The sequence below is a fragment of the Physeter macrocephalus genome, chromosome 9 (assembly GCF_002837175.3).
Source record: "Physeter macrocephalus isolate SW-GA chromosome 9, ASM283717v5, whole genome shotgun sequence".
Lineage (NCBI taxonomy): Eukaryota > Metazoa > Chordata > Mammalia > Artiodactyla > Physeteridae > Physeter > Physeter macrocephalus.
In genome coordinates, this window is record NC_041222.1 from 107,371,971 (window position 1) to 107,397,112 (window position 25,142).

At 40.0% G+C, this 25,142-nt stretch overlaps 1 protein-coding gene across 1 annotated transcript in view; it reads right to left on the reverse strand.

The window, feature by feature from the left end:
- ANXA10 (annexin A10) overlaps positions 1-25,142 on the reverse strand; it is a 65,901-nt gene that overhangs the window by 11,020 nt on the left and 29,739 nt on the right. Inside the window, exons 3-6 of the mRNA XM_007116319.1 lie at positions 22,228-22,322; positions 6,039-6,152; positions 4,086-4,176; positions 2,995-3,074 (exon numbers count right to left, since the gene is read on the reverse strand). Coding sequence (XP_007116381.1) covers positions 2,995-3,074; positions 4,086-4,176; positions 6,039-6,152; positions 22,228-22,322 — 380 coding nt within the window. The remainder of the gene's footprint in view (positions 1-2,994; positions 3,075-4,085; positions 4,177-6,038; positions 6,153-22,227; positions 22,323-25,142) is intronic.

Genomic DNA, 25,142 nt, shown 5'->3' on the forward strand with positions numbered 1-25,142 from the left:
TGCAGAGATTCTGAGAGGTTATTTGAGTACTTGATCATCGGAATTTTACCGAATAGAAGTAGAACTGGAGTACAGTCAGGTGGGGCTGGAGGTGGGAATAATCACATTTAACAGTGGAGGTGGAGGTATGGTGTCTTGGGGTTGTTTTCAGGTTAGTCTCTCACTCAGCAGACGTGAAACGTCAGGCTAGCCACGGAGCCCATCTGAGCTCCCAGGGACAGGGTGCAGCCAGTCGGCTCCCCTGGGGAGCTGACTCCGAGATGGAGACCAGCAGGTATCTTGTTATATTTTTTTGCCTTAAAAAAAATTTATTGAAGTATAGTTGATTAACAATGTTGGGTTAGTTTCAGATGTATAGCAAAGTGATTCAGTCATACACATACACATATTGAAAAGATACCTGCACCCCTATGTTCATAGCAGCACTGTTTACAATAGCCAGGACATGGAAGCAACCTAAATGTCCATCAGCAGATGAATGGATAAAGATGTGGTACATACACACAATGGAATACTACTCAGCCATAAAAAAAGAATGAAATAATGCCATTTGCAGCAACATGGATGGACCTAGAGATGATCATACTAAGTGAGGTAAGTCAGATAGAGAAAGAGAAATACCATATAGCGCTTATATGTAGAATCTAAAACATGATACAAATGAACTTATTTACAAAACAGATTCTTGTTATTATGGGATGTGCTGGGGATCAACTGTGGATGGGAGAGAAAAGAAGCCAAATTTCTTTTCTCTTCAGTCCAGAGGCTGGACTGTGATATAGGCCTAGTGGAATGCAAAATAGTCCTGATGAAATATATTTTTTGTCTTACTAGAAAGCTTATATATTTCTTTAATAAATTGAAATAAATTTCTTTTTGGATACTAAGAAAGTAAAAACGTGTTTGCTATTAAGATGCAACTCATGGATTTATAATAGGACTTTTGGTTTTATTAGGGGCAGTACTAATGCCAACACGAATTTCTCACTGGAAACTGTTGTTTTAATTTACATTATGGAGCGTCAGTCCTAGAAAACCAAACGATGAAGACCCTTCTAAATTGAGAGAATGTTTTAATTAATCGTACAACGTTGAAAAGTTAGAAAATATTCAATTGACATGTTGCCAAGTAACATTATTTTTAATATTAATAATGATTATTAGAAACTTTTTTCCTATAATGACTCAACTTCTGTCACAAATTTAAATAAGCTTATTTCTACAACACCTTACACAGAAGTCTCAAGTTGGACGATATCTATTCTCTATTGATGTTCTCATCCCAAAGATTAGAATCTTCAGAATAGGACTTGATGAATTGATACAGGCAGTTTTATGAACTATGCGGCCATGCCATGCACATCCAAATTAAACCACAGCAAACCAAATTAAACAAGAAAGCAAATTCTTGATTGTGTTTTTACAAATAGAAGTTTTACTTTAATTGAAAGGTCAATGGATTTGCTCAGTACTATGCCAGTTTTTTCAGTTGAACAATTTGAAGAAATCCAACCAGCCCTAGTCACCAATCTCTCCTCTGTCTGGGGCAGCTAATACTTGCTTCCTCTGGAATCTTTCCTTTTGGATTTCTTTATTCCTAATTCAAAACTGACAATAACTTGGGCACAAAAAAAAGTTAAAAAAATTTAAAATCCTTGTTGCCAGGCAATGAGTGGAATTGTTAGTTTGTGTTCTAATCTGGCTGATATATTTATTCATTCTTAAATTATAGAGACTATTGTGAAGCACAGTATAAAGTTTTTAATCACAATAAACACACCTTAAAGAAACCACACCTCCTGTGTTTGATTGGATGTGTTAATCCACCCCGAATGAGGAAGATAGCAAAATTGCCCAATCAGAAAAGAAGGAAAATGAAGTAGTCACTTAAATTTGCACACTGCCATTGATATTTTAAAGGAAAAAAAATCATTATCAATAGTCATTTTCTCATTTTAACTATTTTCTGTATATAGACTAGTTCTAGACAGGGTAGGAAGAATTCTTAATTTTTATCTTTCTTGTGTAAAGTAATACAGTACTTTAACTTGAGAAATAAAGTTGTTCATTTTTGTAAAAAAACATTGTAGAATTAAATAAAAAGGAACTCTCTCTAGGTAAAAGTTTGACCCTGCAATTTCAGAAAGAAAAATTAGCATATGGCTGTGGGTCTATTTTCTGGAGTGGTTGGGAGATTTTCTGTATTTTTTTCCTGACCTGATGTTCCCTTGTTTTCTTTCATTCTATAAGTTCTATAACCTGGGCTGGAACATCAAGAGTTCCATCCACTGCTCTCCCTGCTAGAAGATGGCTAGTCAACAATCTGAGTGATAACACAGAGGAACCGAAATAGCTTTTCTTGCCTAAATTCAAGCCCCTTGTTTCCTGCTGAATCCTCTCTCCCGTTTCCTGCATCACTTCATCAGGTACTGAGGGTGTGTCTGATTGATTTGGTCAACACAAACTCAAGAAGATGGAATTACAGAAATAAAGAGATGGTAAGAAGGGAAAACTAGTTTTTATTTTCAGTAATCCAGATTCTCCTAATTTAAAGTCATGAGTGAGGCTCCTGGATCCCTATGTATACTGTACTCCCATCTGGTGATTCTGACTATTCACCTATTGGTGTGGTCCTGGGTCCCTGGGGCCTTAGGCGATGTTCTCATTCTACTAATTGTAACCGTAGTATTTTTAATCTGTTAACACCCTTGTAATATATAATTATTTATGCATTTGTTGATAATTATAATCATTTTACTTACAGTAGATTGCTTTGAGAACAGAGATGGTGTCTTATTCATATTTGTTTGTTTCCATATCCAACCCAAGTTTCTATCGTAGTGCCTTGAATTTAGCTGGCATTCAGTACTTGTTATTGTACAGAATTCACTGTTAAATTGGGGTAAACTGGAGTCTTTTGTCCTATTTTTTGAAAACGAAACATACCTATTTTTTTTAATAGTGCAAAATGGTGTGAATTTTGGAGTTTCATACCTGGACCAAGTTCACCAGCGTATCTCTGAAGTGTCCCGAGGTCTCTGAGTAAATGTCCTCCTGCAGGTCGCGGCTGTATTCTGGGTACGAGAACGCCCATGTTGGAGGGTTGGTTTATGATAGAACCACATATCGCTGTGCTTGCCTAGGTCAGTGCTACTTCCCCCGTTATGAGTGGAAAGTGAGGAGACATCTAATCTGCTGACATTTCTTTGTCTTTTACCACATTCTACTCACATGAAGCCAATAAACAGTCCACCCAAGTAATTTGACAGCAATGGTAACATAGGCCCAGGTCGGTTTTCTTAGAAAAAAATACTATGTCTATTCCAAAACTGAAAAACAACATTGAGAATCATTTCGCATTCTGCAATCTTTAAAATTCAGAATTCTGCCTTCTCTTTCCTTAGCGCACTGCCCAGCCCAGCTTTCCCCAAGTCTTTGTCCTGTCTTAATATTTTCAGTGAAGGGTCTTACTTCACTCCCCTTGGGAAAGTCTTGTTTTTGTTTGAATGCAATAGAGCTGATTGTCTGGAACATTTTCTTGACAGTTCAATGTCACATAATACATGACGCAATGGAACTTAAGGCATTAAGCCTTTTTAAAAATGAAAAGAGTTAACCTTTCCACTTTTAAAATGTGTAAAAACCTGATTCTGAGGTGGATCGCAGTGATTATGAGGTTTATGTAAGTTGAAGTAGTTGCCCATATTTGTAGAATTCGCTGAGCGATCATCGCACTTTGCTTTGTTCTGTCTTTATACCTGGTCCCTCATAGGTAAGAGATACGATGCTCCCTGAGCCACTGTGCCAGGTACTTGCTGTCCTAATGTAAACACCCATCTCATAGAAACTAGTAATTATTTTCCTGGAAACCGCTTAACCTGATTGTCCAGGGAATTGTTTCATTTTTAGTACCCTAATCATCGATTCTACCTAGTGAATTAATTAGTCTTGAGTGAGTGGTATTTCACATATGAGTGTCTTAGAAAATTCTTTAAAATACATAAACTGGAATATTTTACGTGTTATTTGAAAAATACAAAGTTTATATGAGTGTAAAACATATGTACAAATGTGTATTTCCTTACGCAAATAGTAGGCTTCTCGCATCTGGAAAATTTCTCCGTTTGTTCTTGAAGCTAATATATCAATGAGGCAATTTTCATCAGTGCCTGCTCCCTAGAAAGACAGAGCGAGAGAAATATAAAGGCATCTGTGCTGGAAATAACAGTGCACTCTGTGCAGTAAAGGGATACAGTCTCCCTGGTGTTCTGAGAGGTGGCAGAGGGCAAGGAAGTATGTTTGGGATAAAGACAGGCCCAGTTCAGTCTGCCTCTGCTACTTACTAGCTGTTTGGTCCCAAGAAGATAAAATTATCTGAAACTCTGTTCCTTCATAGAGTAAAACAGCATGGGCATTTCTAAATAATGTGGGAAACGATGTTTAAGCAATGCTCATGACACTGATTTTTTTCCTGCTCGAATATCAATTCTTGGGCAAGCTCGAATTTGATCCTGGGTCTCTAATTTTGCAAAGATGTTTCAGAGACATCTCCCTGCCTCTCCCCGGTTGTGGACTTCCGCACCGTTTGCCTAAACATTTGGACTGGGTACTTTCTGTAGTCTCTTTCAGCCATAGGCATACACTCTTCTCTGATGGTGATTTTAAAGACAACGCATCTTTTTCAGAAAGCTTCAGAAATCCTTTCCATTCTATGAGACATTGATACAATGTAACAGTTTCATTTAAACAGTAACATAGGACTTAACTTCACATCATTTTGCGAGAGGTAGGGACTGACATGCAACACTCAATACTCTGTAATGGGCTATATGGGAAACGAATCTTAAAAAACAAACAAGAGTGGAGTGGATGTATGCACACGTATAACTGATTCACTTTGCTGTACACCTGAAACTAACACAACAGTGTAAATCAACTATACTCCAATAAAATTTTTTTAAAAATAGTAAAAAAAAATTCAATACTTTTGAAATTCATATCTACTCACTGGATTTTAATTGAGTAAATTCCACATATGGAATTGTAAAAAAAATTAGTTGAAATTCATATTTTACATAAGGCTTATTCTCTTTTTTTTTTTGTGTGTGTGGTATGCGGGCCTCCCTCTGCTGCGGCCTCTCCCGTCGCGGAGCACAGGCTCCGGACGCGCAGGCCCAGCGGCCACGGCTCACGGGCCCAGCCGCTCCGCGGCACGGGGGATCCTCCCAGACCGGGGCGCGAACCTGGCTCCCCTGCATCAGCAGGCGGACGCGCAACCACTGCGCCACCAGGGAAGCCCCTAGGCTTATTCTGATCTACAAATATGATGGCCAAGATCCAGATTCCATAATTTTTTTCCCTTTCCCTTTTTGAGTCACACATTGTTCCCAGACCAGGGTAATCAGGTCCTTGGCAGGCATTGTATTGGAATGAGTGCAGCAGCTCTGCAGGTGTTTCATATAAGCATTTGGAAAGATGTGAAAAGCCATTTGTCCCCCATCCCTAGCCAACAAACCTCTAACAAATCTGTAGTTAATTTCTTTCCTGTAAGAAAGAATTGTTCTAATCCTTCAGAAGTAACATTTTGCTACATTTGAGCAATAGTTTTTGTAAAGGATTAATTTAGGGTCACAAAAATAAAGATGTCATCTATATTTTGTCTCTGACTCAGTATTACTGCTGACTCATTACTTTATGAGCCCAATTTATACCACAGTGTAAAGAGATTCACATGAATTATAATATTTCCTCTTAATGTATGAAGATATACTGGGGAGAGACAAATCCAAACAGCCCCGGAAGCTTTCCTTTTGGCAGGTTGGCACAGAGCGGGGTTGGTGGGTCTGAGTTTGCACAACAGGAGAAGCGACTGATCCCGCCGCTGGGCCCTGGAGGTCCCCCCTTTCCTGACACCCACCCCCCGCAGCATTTCTTTTGTTTCTTCTTTGCGCAGAAGTTCCCTCCCCTCCCTGATCACACATAGCAGCATCATAGGGCAGGTCCCACACTATGGAAATATTTTCGCATCCGACCTCTACCTTCATGGCGTGCCAGAGCTCGTGGGCATCGTAGGAGGGCGGTGGGTACATGAGGCCCACCATGACTTCCTTGAAGTGATCAGAAAGTTTCTCCTTCAGGTCACTAACCAGGTCCTGTGGAGGGAAAATCAAATACCTTCATTATATCGCTTACCAATTTTATGAGAGAAATGGGATAATTGCAGAAAGTCGTCTAGTACGATTTCCTTTCCACGTCACTTCACATAATAACTAGTCTGGTTTTAGTTCACACGTGTGTATGTGGATTACACGAGATCGTGGACTTGAGGGTTTGAAAATGACTGATGTGATGACGTCTCTGCATGAAACATCACCTGTATGGATATTCGAGTCACGTAAACACAGAAGGATACTCCTTCCCTAATCCCAACCCGAACCCTCTTCTCATCTCATTATGAAAATAAATAAAATTTGAAACCTGAAAGCATTTTAGTTGGGAGTGCTTAGTTTTCTTGTGTGGAATTAATGAAAGAAAGTCCTTAAAGAAAATATGCATTTTATTTTATCATTATAGCAATGTCTTTTAGCAAAGAGGTTCTGGTTATACTATTGCCAAAAAGCTTGTATAAATGAATTAAGTAGTCTTAGAACTTTCTTCAAACAGTCACGACTATAGTTACTGAAAATATTGAAAATTAAATGCTTAAAAAGAAAAATAAGTGTGCTGGATTTTTGGCCTTGAAATACAGGTATGAGAGCATGAAATTGATCATTTTAATGTGACTTTCCTTTTACTCACGTAGAGTGGATGTTTAAAAACATATATGCTCAATTTAGTTTTTGTAGGGTTACAAAGATTCGGAAAGATATTTAAAATGTACCATTTCTTGCTAAAATGTATAGTGTATATTCAGTTTTATGTTGAAATACACAACATTTTAGTTCTGACTTGGTTCAATAATATAATTCAATAAGGCATAATAAATAAGCTTTGTTACAATAAAAATGAAATAGTCATAATTTTCATTTTATTTAGTATAATCTGGCAGCACGTTTCCTATACTGTGGGTTTTCTTTGTTAACAAATAAAAGCATCATCCACAAGGTGGTAATTGGTAACAGAGAGAATCTATTGAATTTTCGCCCAGGTCAGTGCAAGTTGTTTCATGAGCAGTTAATAGGTGTCTGGAGTTGTGGCAGGTGCTTGGAGTAGATATAAGACTTATAAGATCGCTTCCTCATGGAGCTGGTAGTCTAGTTAATTCCCTCGTTGTTCACCATCGACTGTTTCTAATCCCTTTACTGAAGAGTCCTGAAGGTGCTATTAGGAGACAGGTGAGAGCAATGGATAAAGCTGACATGGACATCTGAGCTTGTGAAGGCTTTGTTCTCAAGCTCACATGAGCTCAGTACATCTTTTTTGAAGGAAAGATGGCAGTGTATTCAATGGGTGTTTATTTCTACTCTTTCCCAGACATGGTGGTAGGGGCTGGAGGAAAATAACACAGGGTCTCTGTTTTCAAGAGGACCAACATCCCATAAACCCAGACGTAGCGGAAGTAAAAATGTGAGCTAATGCTTTCGAAGGCTCTGATCTTCATTTTTCACTTTATAAGATCCTAAAGCAGTTGTTCAAGAGAGTTCTAAGAATTCAGATAAGATATCAGAATGGCCTTACAGGATCAGAGGACACAAGACACAGTTACACAAGGAAGGACAAGTGGCATGGAGATAGGAGTTCAGATGCCATTTGTGATGGTTAATTTTATGTCAGCGTGGATGGGCCACAGCGCCCGGATATTTGGTCCAACATTCTTCTAGATGTTTCTGTGAAGGTTTTTAAAAATTTTTTTTTTAAAAATTGAAGTATAGCTGATTTACAATGTTGTGTTTGTTACTGCTGTACAGCAAAGTGACTCAGTTATACATGTATATACATTCTTTTTTCATGTTTTTTTTCCCCATTATGGTTTATCCCAGGATATTAAATAGAGTTCCCTGTGCTCTACAGTAGGACCTTGTTTATCCATCCTGTATATACTAGTTTGCATCTGCTAACCCCAAACTCCAGGGCCTGGAGGAAAATAACACAGGGTCTCTGTTTTCAAGAGGACCAACATCCCATAAACCCAGACGTAGCGTAAGTAAAAATGTGAGCTAATGCTTTCGAAGGCTCTGATCTTCATTTTTCACTTTATAAGATCCTAAAGCAGTTGTTCAAGAGAGTTCTAAGAATTCAGATAGGATATCAGAATGGCCTTACAGGATCAGAGGACACAAGACACAGTTACACAAGGAAGGACAAGTGGCATGGAGATAGGAGTTCAGATGCCATTTGTGATGGTTAATTTTATGTCAGCGTGGATGGGCCACAGCGCCCGGATATTTGGTCCAACATTCTTCGAGATGTTTCTGTGAAGGTTTTTAAAAAATTTTTTTTTAAAAATTGAAGTATAGCTGATTTACAATGTTGTGTTTGTTACTGCTGTACAGCAAAGTGACTCAGTTATACATGTATATACATTCTTTTTTCATGTTTTTTTTCCCATTATGGTTTATCCCAGGATATTAAATAGAGTTCCCTGTGCTCTACAGTAGGACCTTGTTTATCCATCCTGTATATACTAGTTTGCATCTGCTAACCCCAAACTCCCAGTCCTTCCCTCCCCCACCCCCCTCCAACTTGGCAACCACAAGTCTGTTCTCTATGTCTGTGAGTCTGTTTCTGTTTAATAGATAATGTCATTTGTGTTGTATTTTAGATTCCACATATAAATGATATCATATGGTGTTTGTCTTTCTCTTTCTGACTTACTTCACTTAGTGTGACAATCTCTATCATATCATGTTGCTGTAAATGGCATGATTTCATTCTTTTTTATGGCTGAGCAGTATTCCATTGTATATATGGACCACATCCTGTGAAGGTATTTCTTAGATGATTAACTTTAAATCAGTGGACTTCGAGTAAAGCAGATTACTCTCCACAATGTGGGTGGGTCTCATTCAGTCAGTTGAAGACTTTATAAAAAAGATTGATTTTCCCTCAAGAATTCTACCAGCAGACGGACTTTGGAGCTGAGCAGCTACCCTCTCTGAGGCTCTAGCCTGCCATAGTCTCTGCTGGCCTGCCGTGTGTATTTGGGCTTGCAGGCCTCTGTAATCATGTGAGCTAATTCCTCAAAATCTCTCTCTAGACATCTGTTGACATCGTTCCCAACAGTGAGGACCTTGCATAGTTGGAACGGCACGTGGTTGAGATGTTTCCTTCAATATGGCTCATAATGTGCCTCTCACAGGTGTTTATTCTCCCACTACAACAAAATTAATTTCAAACTAACCATAAAAATATATCTGGAGAATCCCAAATGTTTGGAAATTTTAAAATGCACTTTTGTATGATCCAAATCTCAAAGAGTATATCACAAGGGAGTTAGAAAATACTTTTAATTTAATGAAGGTGAAAATGCAACATGTCAAAATTTGTGAGATGCAGTGAAGATAGTGATTGAAGATACACTTCTAGCTTTAAATATTTATGGTAGAAGAGAAACATACGATCAATGACCTAATCTTCCACCTCAAAAAATCTAGAAAAAGGAAGAGTAAATTAAGTCCAGGATAAGAAGGAAGGAAATAAGAATAAGATAAGAAATCAATGAAACTGAAAATTAATAAATACTAGAAACTGTGAATGAAATCAAAATGTAATTTTCTGAAAAGATGAGTAATGTTAATAAATTCTAATTAGACTGACAAGAAAAATAGAAAATACAAAATATTGGCAAAGTAAGAGTGACATATAAATACTACAGACATTAAAGGAAAAAAGAATGTTATGAACACATTTAGAACACTATATATGTAAGTGAAATATAGCTGATTTACAATGCTGTGTTAGTTTCAAGTGTATAGCAGAGTGATTCAGTTATACATTTATATATTTTTTAATTTTTTCCAGATTCTTTTCCCTTATAGGTTATTACAAAATATTGAGTAGAGTTCCCTGTGCTATACAGTAGGTCCTTGTTGTTTATTCTATATATAGTAGTGTGTGTCTGTTAATCCTATACTCCTAATTTATCCCTCCCTTTCCAACCTTGGCAATCACAAGTCTATTCTCTATGCTGTCAGTCTGTTTCTGTTTTGTAAATAAGTTCATTTGTGTCATATTTTAGATTCCACATATAAATGATATCATATATTTGTCTTTCTCTGTCTGTTTTACTTCACTTAGTATAATTATTTCTAGGTCCAGCCATGTTGCTGCAAATGGCATTATTTCATTCGTTTTCATGGCTGAGTAATATTCCATCGTATATATGTACCACATCTTTATCCATTCATCTGTCGATGGACATTTAGGTTACTTCGATGATTTGGCTATTGTAAATAGTGCTGCAGTGAACCTTGGGGTGCGTGTATCTTTTTGAATTATGCCATCATCAAAAAGTCTACAAATAATAACTGCTGGAGAGGATGCTCACCACCTAAAGGTTATGCCTATCGCCTTGCTGGTGCATCCCTAGAAGCTGCCTGTGGCTGCATCACAGAAACAGCCAAGCAGAAGCCAAGGCTTGATTTGCTAGAGAGGGTGTGGAGAAAAGGGAACCCTCCTACACTGTTGGTGGGAATGTAAACTGGTGCAGCCACTGTGGAGAAAAGTATGGAGGTTCCTTAAAAAACAAAAATAGAGTTACCGTATGACCCAGCAAACCCACTCCTCAGCATATATCTGCAGAAAACCATAATTCAAAGATACACCACTATATTTTAAAATTTAGTTGAAATGGATCAATTCCTTGACAGACACAAATTATCAGAATAAACTCAAGGAGAATTTCAAACTCAGTCGAAATTTCCTTATATTTCTTTTGAAAAACTGGATTCACAGTTAACCCACACTCTTAATCTCTAGACCCAGGTGAAATCACTGGATAAAATCTATGAAACATTTAAGGTGGAAGTAAAATCAACTCTACACAAAATCTTGTAGAAAGCAGCGGATGAAAGAAGACGTCTCAATTTATTTTATGTGACTGCTGCTGTCCTAATACCAACCCCCCCAAAACAAACAAACAAAAAACAAACAAAAAAAATTAAATCCAGCGCAGTGCCTTGAGGTTTAAATGCAAACAGACCAATGGAATAGACTTTTATGTAGAGAGTAAAGGGTCCTGGCAGCTGATGGAAAGATAGAAACGTTAAAATTATCATCACTTTTGCGAGCCTTCCTCTGACCCTCGGGGAAGCTGATTATTTCTTTGCCACCGCAGCTCCACCCTCGCACTTATTACACTAGATTTAATGACCATATTATATGCATTTATGTCCCCCCAACGTCTATCAGACACGGACTTTCTCACAAATGTCCCCAAATCCATTATCTCGCTCTGGCACAGTGCTGAGTACTCAGATGTGCAGAGTACGTGGTATATAATGTATAAATGAACGTGTGAACAAGTGCGAGAATAGAAGAATAAATGTGGGAGGAGAAAGCCTTGAATTTACTGATTAAACGTAAAAGAGAAAGGCACTGGCTTGGGCACTGCAAAATCTTCCATTTGATCTTCAGTCACTTTTTGGGTCCGTATCCCTCCCAAACATTCATAACAGCATCTTCCCTTACTTCACCTGTGATCGCTTTGGGCTCTGACCCTGAACACCTGTGCGGTTTCCACTGCTGATAGGGATCAGCGCGGCCGCTAGATGGCGCGGGGGAGCTTTGCTTTGGAGCGCAGGTGTGCGTGCGTGCGCGTGTCTGTGCATGTGCGCATGCGTATGCGTGGGTGCGCGTGCGTGCTCGTGTACATGGCTCTAGCACACTGATTTCGTAAGTACCTCAAGGAAGTCAGAGAATTTTGGTGGAACAGGCAGCGCCAGGCGTCATCCCAACCGGTCGCGCCCAGGCCTGGGGGTGGCGTGTGGTTCCAGTCCTGGCCGAGCATCAGCTGTGAGGTGACAGGTAGGTGCCCTTCTGTGTCTGCTTCCCGTCTGTACAGTGAGAATTCTAACAGCACCCACCTCATAGCATTGGCCTTAACAGAAAATATTTAACCCAGGTGGAATTCTTAAAATATTTTCTGGGAGGTATGAGGCACTCAAAATGTCTCCCCACCCCACCCCCGGATATTAGGTAATTTGCTGCAGATTAAAAATGGCTGACACTAGCTGTTTCCTCTCTCCCCTTTTTCTGTCTCTTTCTCTCTCTGCACCCCAGAAGTTTGCCTATTACACTGCATTTCTCACACGTTACCAATATCCATTGTCAGTAAATTCTGTGGTCTCTAACTTACATCCAGAAACTGACGATTTTGTCCCACTTTTACTGCCATAACTGTGGCTTCGGCACTGTCATGGCTCCTTACGTCAATGCAACAGCCTCCGAGTGAGTCCCCTTCTGCCCTTACACCTGTCCTCCCCACACACACCTGACAGGTGCTCCTGGAAGAATGCCCATCAAGTTAGTCACTCCTCTGCAGAAACACCCTTTCCCACTCCAAACTCCAGGATGAGTTCCAGCTACTTTTGTGCAGCTGAGCTCGGGATAAGCAAACATGCAGGTGTTTTATGCGATGGCCACCAAGGCACACGATGTCCCCTTGGCCAGTCTGTGCCCTCACCTCCTACCACTCCTCTCCCTGCTCCCGAACCCCCTCCACCCCCTGGGCTTCCGGTGGCTCCTGGCACAGCAGACCTGCCCCTCAGGGCCATTGCTTTCTCCTCCCTGTAGCTTGAATGTTCCTCCTCTAGACCAGCACGTGGCTCGCCCCTCGGACTTCTTCACAGAGCCTGTCATCCTCAGGCTATTTACAATTACAGTAAGTCCTCTACATACGAACGTTCACGTTGTGAACTTTCAGAGATGCGAATGTGCCCAGGGAAAGGACAAAGAGAGAGAAGTAACTGAGGAACCGAAGAGGTTCACGACGCAGGAAACGGCAAGGGAAACTTCTTTATTTGAGGAGGCACTGTGAGTATTTGAGGCACAGGACCCGAACGTAGAACGGTACACGAAGGTGGCAGCAGCCGTTCAGAATGCAATCCAGTGCTACCGTGTCATCTATGACGAGAAAAAAAGAGCTACTACCCAGACATCACTGGATCGTTTTTTCAAGAAGTTAGATAGCATTGAATCCAGCAAGGAACCAGACCCTGTGTCATCAGCGTCAGGCGTGAGTGAAACTGCAGCTGGCCCTCCATCTTCTATAGCTGATGATCCTTCAGCTCTACCATCTTCCACCTCCTCTCCACCCCTCCCATCTTCTTGCCTGTTCCCTCGATGCCAGCCCGTGTGCCAGCTGTTGTACTGGACTACTGTACTTTTCAAGGGACTGTACTGTAAGATTAAAAAACGGTTCTCTATTTTTTGTTTCTTTGTTTTTTATGTATTCTTTGTGTGTAGAGTATTATAAACCTATGACAGTACATACTATATAGCCGACTGTGTCACTGGGGTACCTAGGCTAACCTTGCTGGACTTAACGAACAAATTGGACTTGCGAATGCACTCTGGGAACGGAACTCGTTTGCACTTGGGGGACTTACTGTGCACTTGGTCCGCCAACACTCCCCGTCCTTCTCACCAGGCTTCATCTTTTCTCCAGAGCACTAGTCCCTTCTAACAGGACACGTTTCACTAATTTTTCTCTGTCTCACCAGGTAAAGACCCTGGCAGGGCTTTTGGTCTGTTTTATTCATGGCAGTTTCTCCAGCCATAGCACAGTGCTGGCTACACAGCATTGGTATAAAATAATGAACGAGTGGGTCCACTCGTATTTCCTCAGTTGTTTGTTTGGAGGCATTGGCTGCTCAAGCAACGGTCCCCATCTGCACGCACTTTGATTTCATGGAGGGGCTGGAACTCAGGAATTACAGTGCCCTTGCACTGCAAATTGGCAAAGAGTGCTACAGTGGTTTTTCAGGACATCAGAAGAACATACCACTTTCATTTGCGAAGATACTTATTGAATAATATGTTTAAGTAGCTAAACTTTGCAAGTTCAAAGAGGAGCCTTCAAACACATTCTCTAGTTAGAGTCTTAAATTCTCTCTGGGAGGGATAGAAATAGCTTTGCCGATGCAACCTTTGGAGTGTGCCTTTCCCCAGCAGGACTGCCTCTGCTTTCTTGTTTGCCCCAAAGGGACGCTATGGACCTCACAGCTTGGCGCTGCATTAGACTAATGAGTACGTGCTGTTCAAACCGAGCTCTGAGCTCCTGGGGGCTGCAGGTGGGCCACGCCGCAGCAATTCCTACAGCTCCATTTAAACTGAAAGTAACATGGCGGTTCCTTTTCCTTTCTTCTTTTTACCTTTATCTAATTGTGTGCACTCAGGGGCAAGACATAGAAGGACGACTAGCACTCTGTTTGTCTGAATATGCTCAGGGGAATAGTTTTATATGCTTTTAACTTCTATGCCTTTTCTATTATCATAAAAAAATCCTTGCTGTTGAAACACTCTGTGATGTAGGCCTGTACAAAGTATAACTTAGAAGTTGTCTTCATTCTACCCCCACTGATATTCATTGTGTAAATTCTTGGGCAATTTTATATTATATTATAAAAACACTTGTGTAAGCTGCTTTGTCACTGTGCAGTGGTAAGTAAATTTTTAAAAAATTTATTTATTTATATTGAAGTATAGTTGATTTATTATATTGTGTTAGTTTCAAGTATACTGCAAAGTGATTCAGTTATAGGTTACTACAGGATGTGGAATATAATTCCCTGTGCTATACAGTAAACCCTTGTTGTTTATTTTATATATTCAGGGTGTATCTGTTAATCCCAAACTCCTAATTTATCCCTTTCCCCCACTCCCTTTCCCCTTTGGTAACCATAAGTTTGTTTTCTGTTCTGTGAATCTGTTTCTGTTTTCTATATAGATTCATGTGTATTATTTTTTAGATTCCACATGTAAGTGATATCATATGACATTTGTCTTTCTCTGTCTTACTTCACTTAGTATGGTCATCTCTAGGTCCATCCATGTTGCTGCAAATGACATTATTTCATTCTTTTTTATGGCTGAGTAATATTCCATTGTATATATGTACCACATCTTCTTTATCCATTCATCTGTTATTGGACATTTAGGTTATTTCCATGTCCTGGCTATTGTAAACAGTGCTGCAGTGAACATTGGGGTGCATGTATCTTTTCAAATTAAAGTTTTCATGTTTTCCAGATATATGCCCAGGAATGGGATTGCAGGATTATATGGTGACTCTATTTTTAGTTTTTTGAGGAACCTCCATACTGTTTTCCATAGTGGCTGCAACAATTTACATTCCCTTTTCTCCACACTCTCTCCAGCATTTGTTATTTGTAGATTTTTATTGATGGCTATTCTCACTGGTGTGTGGTGATACCTCATTGTGGTTTTTATTTGCATTTCTCTAATAATTAGTGATGTTGAGCATCTTTTCATATACATATTGGCCATTTGTATGTCTTCTTTTGAGAAATGTTTATTTAGGTATTCTGCCTATTTTTTGATTGGGTTTTTTTTTTTATATTGAGCTCTGTGAGCTGTTTGTATATTTTGGAAATTAAGCCCTTGTCTGTTGCATCATTTACAAATAATTTCTCCCAGTCCATAGGTTGTCTTTTAGTTTTGTTTGTGATTTCCTTTGCTGCACAAAAGCTTTTAAGTTTGATTAGGTCCCATTTGTTTATTTTTGCTTTTATTTCTTTGCCTTGGGAGACTGATCTAAGAAAATATTGCTAGGATTTATGTCAGATAATATTTTGCCTATGTTCTCTTCTAGGAGTTTTATGGTACCATGTCTTATATATAAGCTTTATGCCATTTGGAGTTTATTTTTATGTATGGTGTGAGGGAGTGTTCTAACTTCATTGATTTACATGTGGCTGTCCAGCTTTCCCAACACCACTTGTTAAAGAGACTGTCTTTTCTCCACTATGTATTCTTGCCTCCTTTGTTGAAGATTAATTGACCGTAGGTGTGTGGGTTTATTTTTGGGCTCTCTCTTCTGTTCCATTGATTCATATATCTGTTTATGTGCCAATATCACACTGTTTTGATTACTGTAGCTTTGTAGTATTGTCCAAAGTCTGGGAGGGTTATGCCTCCAGTTTTGTTCTTTTTTCTCAGGATTGCTTTGGCAATTCTGGGTCTTTCATGGTTCCATATAAATTTTAAGATTATTTATTCTAGTTCTGTGAAAAATGTCATGGGTAATTTGATAGGGATCACATTAAATAGGGATTGCTTTGGGGAGTATGGCCATTTTAACAATATAAATTCTTCCAAGAGCATGGGTTATCTTTCCATTTCTTTGAATCATCTTCAGTTTTCTTTATCAACATTTTATAATTCTCAACATATAGGTCTTTCACCTCTTTGGTTAGGTTTATGCCTAGGTATCTTCTTTATTTTGACGCAATTTTAAATGGGATTGATTTTTAAATTTTCTCTTTCTGATATTTCATTGTTAGTTTAAATAAATGCAGCAGATTTCTGTATGTTAATTTTGTATCCTGCTACTTTGCTGAATAGTTTTTGTGCGGGGTCTTTACAGTTTTCTATATATGGTATCATGTCATGTGCTATATATAATGACAATTTTACCTCTCACCTTTGGATTTGGATACTTTTTATTTCTTTTTCTTGTCTGATTGCTGTGGCTAGGACTTCCAATATTATGTTAAACAGAAGTGGTGAGAGTGGGCATCTTTGTCTCGCTTCAGAATTTAGTGGGAAGGTTTTCAGCTTTTCACCACTGATTATTATGTTGGCTGTGGGTTTGTCATAAATGGCTTTTATCATCTTGAGACATGTTCCCTCTATACCCACTTTGGTGAGAGTTTTTATCACAAATGGTTGTTTAATTTTATCAAATGCTTTTTCTGTGTCTGTTGAGACTTTGTCCTTTCTTAATATAGTGCATCACATTGATAGATTTGTATATGTTGAACCATTGTTGTGACCTTGGAATAAGTTCTACTTTTTATATGCTGTTGGATCTGGTTTGGTAATATTTTTTGAGGAATTTTTCATTTATATTCATCAAAGATATTGGCCTGTAATTCTATTTTTTTGTAGTGACTTTGTCTGATTTTGGTATCAGAGTGATGGTGGTTTCATAGAACGACTTTGGGAGTGTTCCTTCCTCTTCAGTCTTTTGGAAGAGTTTGAGAAGGATAGGTATAAGTTCTCTGTATGTTTGGTAGAATTCCCCAGAGAAGCCATCCAGTCCTGGACTTTTGTTTGCAGGGAGTTTTTTTTTTTTTTTAATTGCAGATTCTATTTCACTTCTAGTATCAGTCTGTTCAAATTATCTGTTTTTTATTGGCTCAATTTTGGCAGGTTGTATGTTTTTAGAAACTTGCCTATTTCTTCTAGGTTGTCCAATTTGTTGGTATATAACTGTTCAAAGTATTTTCTTACAATTTTTTTTTTTGTATTTCTGCGGTATCAGTTGATATTTCTCCTCTTTCATTTGTTATTTTGTTTATTTGGGTTCTCTCTCTTTTCTTCTTGGTGAGCCTGACTAGAGGTTTGTTGATTTTTTTTTATCCTTTCAGAAAACCAGCTCTTGGTTTTACTGATTTTTTTTTTCTATTGATTATCTCTATTTATTTCCTCTCTGATCTTTAATATTTCATTCCTTTTGCTAACTTTGGGTTTTGTTTTTTCTTCTTTTTCTAGTTCTTTTAGGTGGTAAGTTAAGTTGTTAATTTAAGATTTTTCTTGTTTCTTGAGGAAGGCCTATGTCACTGTGAACTTCTGTCTTGTAACTGCCTTTGCTGCATCCCATAGATTTTGTAAGGCTGTGTTTTCATTGCCATTTGTCTCGAGGTATTTTCTGATTTCCTCTTTGATTTTATCATTGACCCATTGGTTTTTCAGTAGCATGTTGTTTAGTCTCCATGTGATATTTTCCCCATTCTTTCTGTGGTTGATTTCTAGTTTTATGCCATTGTGGTCAGAAAAGAGACTTGAAATAATTTCTATCCTCTTAAATTTCTTGAGGCTTGTTTTGTTCCTAGTATGTGATGTATACTAGAGAATGTGTATTCTGGTATTTTTTTGGATGTAGTGTCCTGTAGATGTCAGTTAAGTTAAACTGTTCCATTGTGTCATTTAGGGTCTCTGTTGCTTTATTGATTTTCTGTCTGGAAGATCTGTCCATTGATGTCAGTGGGGTGTTAAAGTCTCCTACTATATTGTATTTTTGTCAGTTTCTCCCTTCATATCTGTTAGCATTTGTTTTATGTATTTAGGTGCTCCTATATTGGGTGCATATATGTTAATGAGTGGAATATCCTCTTTTTGTATTGATCCTTTTATCATTATATAGTGTCCTTCTTTGTCTTTCTTTATGGCCTTTCTTTTAAAGTCTGTTTTGTCTGACATGAGTATAGCTACCACTGCTTTCTTGTCATTTCCATTTGCATGAAATATCTTTTCCGTCCCCTCACTTGTAATCTGTGTGACTTGTGCCCTAAATTGAGTCCTTGTAGGCAGCATATTGTAGGTTCTTGTTTTTATCCAATCTGCTACTCTGTGTCTTTTTAACAGAGCATTTAGTCTATAGACATTTAAAGTAATTTTTGATAAGTATGTATTTATTGCCATTTCAAACCTTGTTTTCCAGTTGATTTTGTATTTCTTTTTTGTTCCTTCTTTTTGTTTTTTCTTTTGCGATTTGATGATTTTCTTTTGTATTATGCTTGAGCTCCTTTCTTTTTGGTTTTTGTGAATCTCTTGTATGTTTTTGATTTGTAATTACCCTGATTTTCAAGTATGTTAACCCTTAACCATATCCACTTGCTTTAGACTGATAGTCATATAAGCTCAAACACATTCTAAAAGATCTACATTTTCTTACTTGCCTTCTCATATTTTGTAATTTTGACATCCTATTTTTATCTTCATGTTTATTCTTTTACTGTTAACTGTAGTTACAATCACTTTTACAAAAATTTTTGATTGTTTTTAATCTATGTATTGGCCTATTTAAGTGATTTTCAGTCCTTTTATATATTTGCCTTTCCTGTTATGTTTTTCCCTTTCTTATTGTTTCTTTTCTATTTTGAGAAAACCTTGCAATATTTCTTTTAGGATAGATTTCACATTGCTATATTCTTCTAGCTTTTTCTTGTCTGAGAAATTCTTTATCTTTCCTTCTATTCTAAATGATAATCATGCTGGGTAGAGTATCCAAGTTTGCAGATTTTTCCCTTTCAGGACGTTGAATATATATTGCCACTCCCCTGGCACGCAAAGTTTCTGCAGAGAAATCAGCTGATAGCCTTATGGGAGTTCCCTTGTATACGACTCTTTGTTTTTCTTTTGCTGCCTTTAGAATCCTCTCTTTGTCTTTCACTTTTGCCATTTCAATTATGATATTCCTTGGTGTGAGTCTTTTTGCATTCATCTTGTTTGGGACCCTCTGTGCTTCCTATTCCTGGATATCTATTTCCTTCTTTAGGTTTGGGAAGTTTTTAGCCATAATTTCTTCAAATACATTTTCAATCCCCTTTCTTCTTTTTCTCCTTCTGGGATCCCTATTTAACATAAATTGGCACACTTTATATTATCCCATAGATCTCGTATGTTGCTTTTTTTTAATTTGTCTTTTTGTCTGCTGTTCTGATTGGGTGATTTCCATTATTCTATCTTCCAGATCACTTATTTGTTCTTCTGCATTATTTAGTCTGCTATTCATTGCTTTTAGCTTAGTTTTTGTCTCAGCAATTGAGCTGTCTAATTTTGATTGGCTCCTCTTTATAGTTTCTAGTTGCTTGTTACAGTGATCTGCATTTCTATCGAAATTTTTCTTAATTCCTTTAGGATTTTTATTACCTCTCTTTTGAACTTGGGAGCTGTTAGACAGGAGTCAAGTATAGGTATTTATGGAACATGCCTATAATTGTACGTTACTCAGTAGCTAAGAAAATAATTCCCTCTAATCTTGATTATTCACATTAATAAAAATATAAGAATATCAATGATTAACATACAAGAAATCTATAAACTCTCCCGCAGAAAGGGAAAGCTAGCAGAAGACACACCTTGTCCAGGTGGAAGAAATCATTCTGAATGTGAACAGTGGGGGAGGTCAAGAAGCCCTCACCAAGGTCAGGCAGGGTGACCTGGGGCAGCCAGAGCAGGGAATGAGGGAAAAGGGAAATTTAGGCAATTTCTGAATGTTCTTTTTAACTATTGGATTCTAAAGTGATGTTTTTCTTTTTCTCCTTTTTTTTTTTTTTAGAGGCAGAGTGGAATTCTATAAACGCAGTGCCTGTTCTGTGTCAGACCCAGGCAGGACTCTGGAGGGAAGGATGGCGGCCAGTAACCTGGTCCCTGATTTCCAGGAGGTGATGGTCGAGGGGTCAGGAGGTAAGTAAACCCGAACACCTGGCGGGGAAGGAGGACAGCAAGACCACCTGACCTGGGCGCCTGCAGGAGAGGATGGGACAGCAGCTGGAGAGAATGTGGTGCAACGGTGTCAGGTGTCAGGGATGCATGTCTAGGGTGGCCTGGCTCTGCAGGTCCGGGCCCTGGAGTACACGGAGCACCAGGCGGGCCGGGCAGCCCGCTGTCAGTTTGCAGTCTGCAGGGCCTGCCTTTGACGTGGTGGATGAAGCAGGAGGTGGTGAGCCGGCTTGAGGTGCGGAGCAGAGAGGGGCTGGGGGACTCGGTGAGCCTGTGGGCAGGTGGGTTGAATTCGGTGCCCAGATGGGTATTTGTGAGGGGAATTGAGATTAATGCTCAGGGATTAAAGCAGGAAAGTGGAGTTTTAGATTTGGACTCTTTCTGGTTTCAATTTGGGGGGTACCCAGGGGAAGGGCTTGGGGGGCAGCAGCTCTGGGGGTGAGGGGCATTTCCACATCCATCTGGGTACCACATGGTGAAGGCCCGAATCAGGACAGTGTGAGCCAGGGACACGCGACAGGAAAAGTGACTATGAGACCCGGTAACTGATGTCTGACGGGGCGTTTCAGAGCAGAGAGGCCCCTATCAGCTCGTCTAAGGGTCCCTAAGTTCCCAGGTGCCCAGGGACCTCAGCACAGGGGGTCTGACCACTCTGAGACCTTGGGCGTGTGGTGAGTGCTCTACCCTGGAGGATCCGTTGTTTGATGAGTTATAAGCACCTCATTTCTTAATTATTTTAATCTGTTTTAGGGTAATTTTGTAGAGAGTGATAAAGTAATGCTGTTACCTAAGTTAACCTGACCCATGAAAAGCACAGATGTATGCAAAGTTTTGGGTTAAAAATTTACTGAAAAATGACCTCTCTTATGGCAGTATGCATATTAGAACAATATTGGATTACTAATGCTGCAATTTGTATAGCTTTTACATTCTCTTTCAAAAGAAAACTAGCACTGGTGTCATAGGAACATAAGAAAAGTAACAGTTTTACCTGGAAAAAAAAGCAAAACTGGTTTTCAACTACGGCTTAATTCAGCTAATTGCATGAGTAGTGGTGGCTTTTTGGACTCGTCATTCATTCTAAAGTAGAGGTATACCTTTGTTTTGCTACTGTAGTTGTTGAGACTGAGGTTTGGAGATTAAGTTTTTAAGGACTAACGTTACAGAAAAAGATTTATGATGGTGTTTCATTGATAATGCTCAGTTGACAAAGAAATTGCTATTCCAGGTCCTTTTGGCCTGAAGAGTTGTTCTGAATCTGTGGTTTAAATGCATAACAAAAGAAAGCTTTAATGGCACTTGCTTTGAAATTGGGTGTGATTCCTTTAAAGCACTGTGGGTAGTTTTATTGCCTGAAACTATTTTTAAGCACCATTCTTTTCTAATGGGCTCTAACTGCAGCTGTGGGAAGAAAAGCTAGTGGGGAATTTGCTTGGGTTGAGAGGTGGGTGAGGACCTCTGGAGAATTGCAGGAAAAGATCTTATTTTGGGGCCTTGGATTATCAGCCCCTTGTGCGCCTTCCTTAGAGCTTGACGCAGGGGTGTTTTTAGCCTAACTGGACCAACTGGTGGTGTCGGGCTCTCAGAACTTTTACTTTATGAAGCTGAACAAGTTCTGAGAAAGGGCTGGTGGGATCACAGGCACGTTTGATGTGTCTCTTTCCGACATTCTGTACAACACATTTGGAGCAGAAGAACTGTTTCTGATGTTTGGTGAAGTCAGAAGCCTTTGTAATCGGAGGCTGAAAAGGGTAACAGTACCAGTTCTGAGGCTTCTCAGGAATTTCCTTGGAAAGGGGTGGGGATGGAGGGACTCACCCGGCCAAAGGTGCTCAGATAGGCCTCGGCGATCACCAGCCTCTGGGCGTTGCAGCGCTGGGTCAGGATGTCGATCAGCAGGTCCTTGTCACAGCCTGGAAAAGAGGCGTATTTGGAGAGTCGTGAGGCTGCTGCCCTGTAGGTAGGAAGAACTCAGTGTCCAGGCATCAAAGCCAGCATGCAAGCTTGTCCCCGTGGTGCTTCCAGCAGGCAGGGAACAATTCCAACTCAAATGGAAGTCACAGGGCAGCCCCTGACATGGCGAGGTACCTCCTGTCTCTCCTCTTGATGCTACAACTACAGATTTTTCTGTAAAAGGATTCAATAAAAATACAGAGGAGTGAAGAATGTGGTCTTTCTTCCACCGCCCCTCCTACCCCACCAACAAAAGGCTTCCCCGAACGCCAAGCTGATTCCTGTTTGAATTGGCCACGTGTCTTTCTTACCCTACGGTTCGATATGACTTACAACAAATGTACATTAAGACAAAAGTAACTGCTGTGGTCCTGATGTCAGCAGGTGAGAGGATACTGGTCCTTGTCTTCTTTGGAGAAAGAATTCCACAAGGAGACGTTGTAAAGCAGGCACAGAGTTTATTGGAAGCACAGTATGTGCAAAGAGCAAAAAGAAGCACTTTATTTAGAGCAGAAGCAACGCACAAATACACACCCAGAGAAGTGTGCAGGAGTCCTGAACGAGGAGAGGTGATTTAAATCACTTATATGGGACAGTTCTCCCAGGTCTCTGTTCTCCTCTGGCCAATTATCTCCCTTCTTTTCCCACCTCTGACCTGTCTCAGGGCCCTCCTGATGGGCGTGCACATCTTTTTGCCAAGATGGATTCCAGTGCTGAGGCTAACGGGAGGTTTAACAGCACATATTACGGGGTGGTGCCCCCTCCCTTTTTGACCCCCTGAGGAGCCTCTCGGTGCATGTGCGCTTGGAGAGGTTTCCCTGACCTCAGGAGATGTGATAGTTGTGGTCATCTCACCTCTTCAGCAGAGCTCAGCTCCTGCCATTAACTTTGTCCTTGGAGTGTCAGGGGAAAACAGAGCTCCAGTTTAGTCCACTTGACAAACCCCAGTTGCTCAGCCCAGAGGTGCATCTGCCTCATACCTCAGTCCAGACCCCAACAGAAGGAAGAGTCCTGGGGAAGGGGCTGTGAGGGGGTGGCCGTGCCCCTGCCCAGGGGGCGGCCCCTCCCCATAACAGAGGCTCTGCTCCTGGGCTCTGAGGCCCCTGCTTCCTCCTGCACCAACCCATGAACCTGAAAAAACGCCTGAATGCACAGCCGCTTCAGGGAAATTTAGCTGCAACGTTAGTGGTGGTAGAGTAACCAAGAAGGTGTTAGCATCCCCTCAGCTTGACCAAAATTCAGACAAACTTCTCCTGATTAGAAGCCCTTGACCTCTTCCCTTCTTTCTTTCTTTCTTACTTTCCTTCCTTCCTTCCTTCCTTCCTTCTTTCTTTTCTTTCTTTCTTCCTTCCTTCCTTCCTTCCTTCCTGCTTTCTTTCTTTTTTTCTTAGAGCATTTACTTCAGAAAGCTTGCAGTTGTAAATTCTTTCTATTCCCCTCAAGACATAAATCTTCTCCCAACCACCTGCCAGTTTTCATGCCCAGAAATGCCTTTCTCAAGGACTTGGGATGGATCCCTTTGAAATATAATCGCCAGGAAAGATAGAGCCACTGTCTCCCAGCCTCTGTGGCAGGCAGGACCCTAAGTACCATTGAGCAGTCTCAGAAGTCCTCATTGTGTTGACCAAGGCCCCCACCCCTGTGACCTCTAGAACATCCCAGGGCTCAGAGCTCACCTGCCTTTTGTTTCAGAGGAGCTGAGTTCAGTCTCTCTCCTCTTTCATAAAGGCTTCCCTGCCTGTTGAATTCTGGGTGGTATACTTTTTCTTTGACAAGTTATGGAGGTGAGGAGAAAAACGAGTTGAAGCGGGAGGATATTAAGCAGATCATCTTTTTGGAAGTTAAAGCCATCCCGGATGTGTTCAGATCATGGGAAAGTGATGAGCTACATGTGAAAACATCCAGTGAATGAGGGCACGGGACTGGATAGACACGGATGACCATGCCCGGAAGAACCCCAAGGGGGAGCGAGGTATTTATGCAGGTGAGAGAAGTGGTCTGGGAGCTGCAGAATGGAGGGAGGCAGGCAGAGGATCTGCTCCAGAGCCTGGGATTTCGGATTTGGGAGCAAAGGCAGCCTGTAGAGAAAGGCACAGAGCATCAGGTGCACGGGGCCCCAGGTTAAGCGCTGGAGCCAAGGGACATTAGGTGGTCCTGAAAGGGTCTGCTGACTGCGTGATGGGTGGTCCAGATGAACGTATTTTTAATAATAAATAGAAGGTTTTTCAATTGGATCCATTGTTGATTTTGCTATCGTCACACTTTTGTAACTTTTGTAGCCTTTTGGTTTTCGTTGTTGTTCTCTTGGGATTATCCACAACCTACCTCTCTGAATTACTCTCCATTTTTCAAAGTTCATAGCAATTCTGGCTCATTTATCCTTCTAGAGATATTTCAGAGTAATATCATATGGATCTCAAAAATATTATTAAAATTTCAATTAAAATAACTGTAAACTTAGGAATCAGTTTAGAGAAATTGTCTTTCTGTCACTAACATGATGTATCTGTTGAATTATTTATGTGTTTTTCTTTTCTAAAAGACAGTAAAGATTTGTAGAGTTTCTGCAAATAACAAGAAACTTGATTTTGTTGAAATTATTCATATTTGCATTTCTATTGATATTTCAAGCTATATTATTTTTGCTTTGTTTCTTAACACATAATTGCTTAATGAAGTAAATGATGTTGAATTTTTTTTTTTTTTTTTTTTGTGGTATGCGGGCCTTCCCCTGTTGTGGCCTCTCCCGCTGCGGAGCACAGGCTCCGGACGCGCAGGCT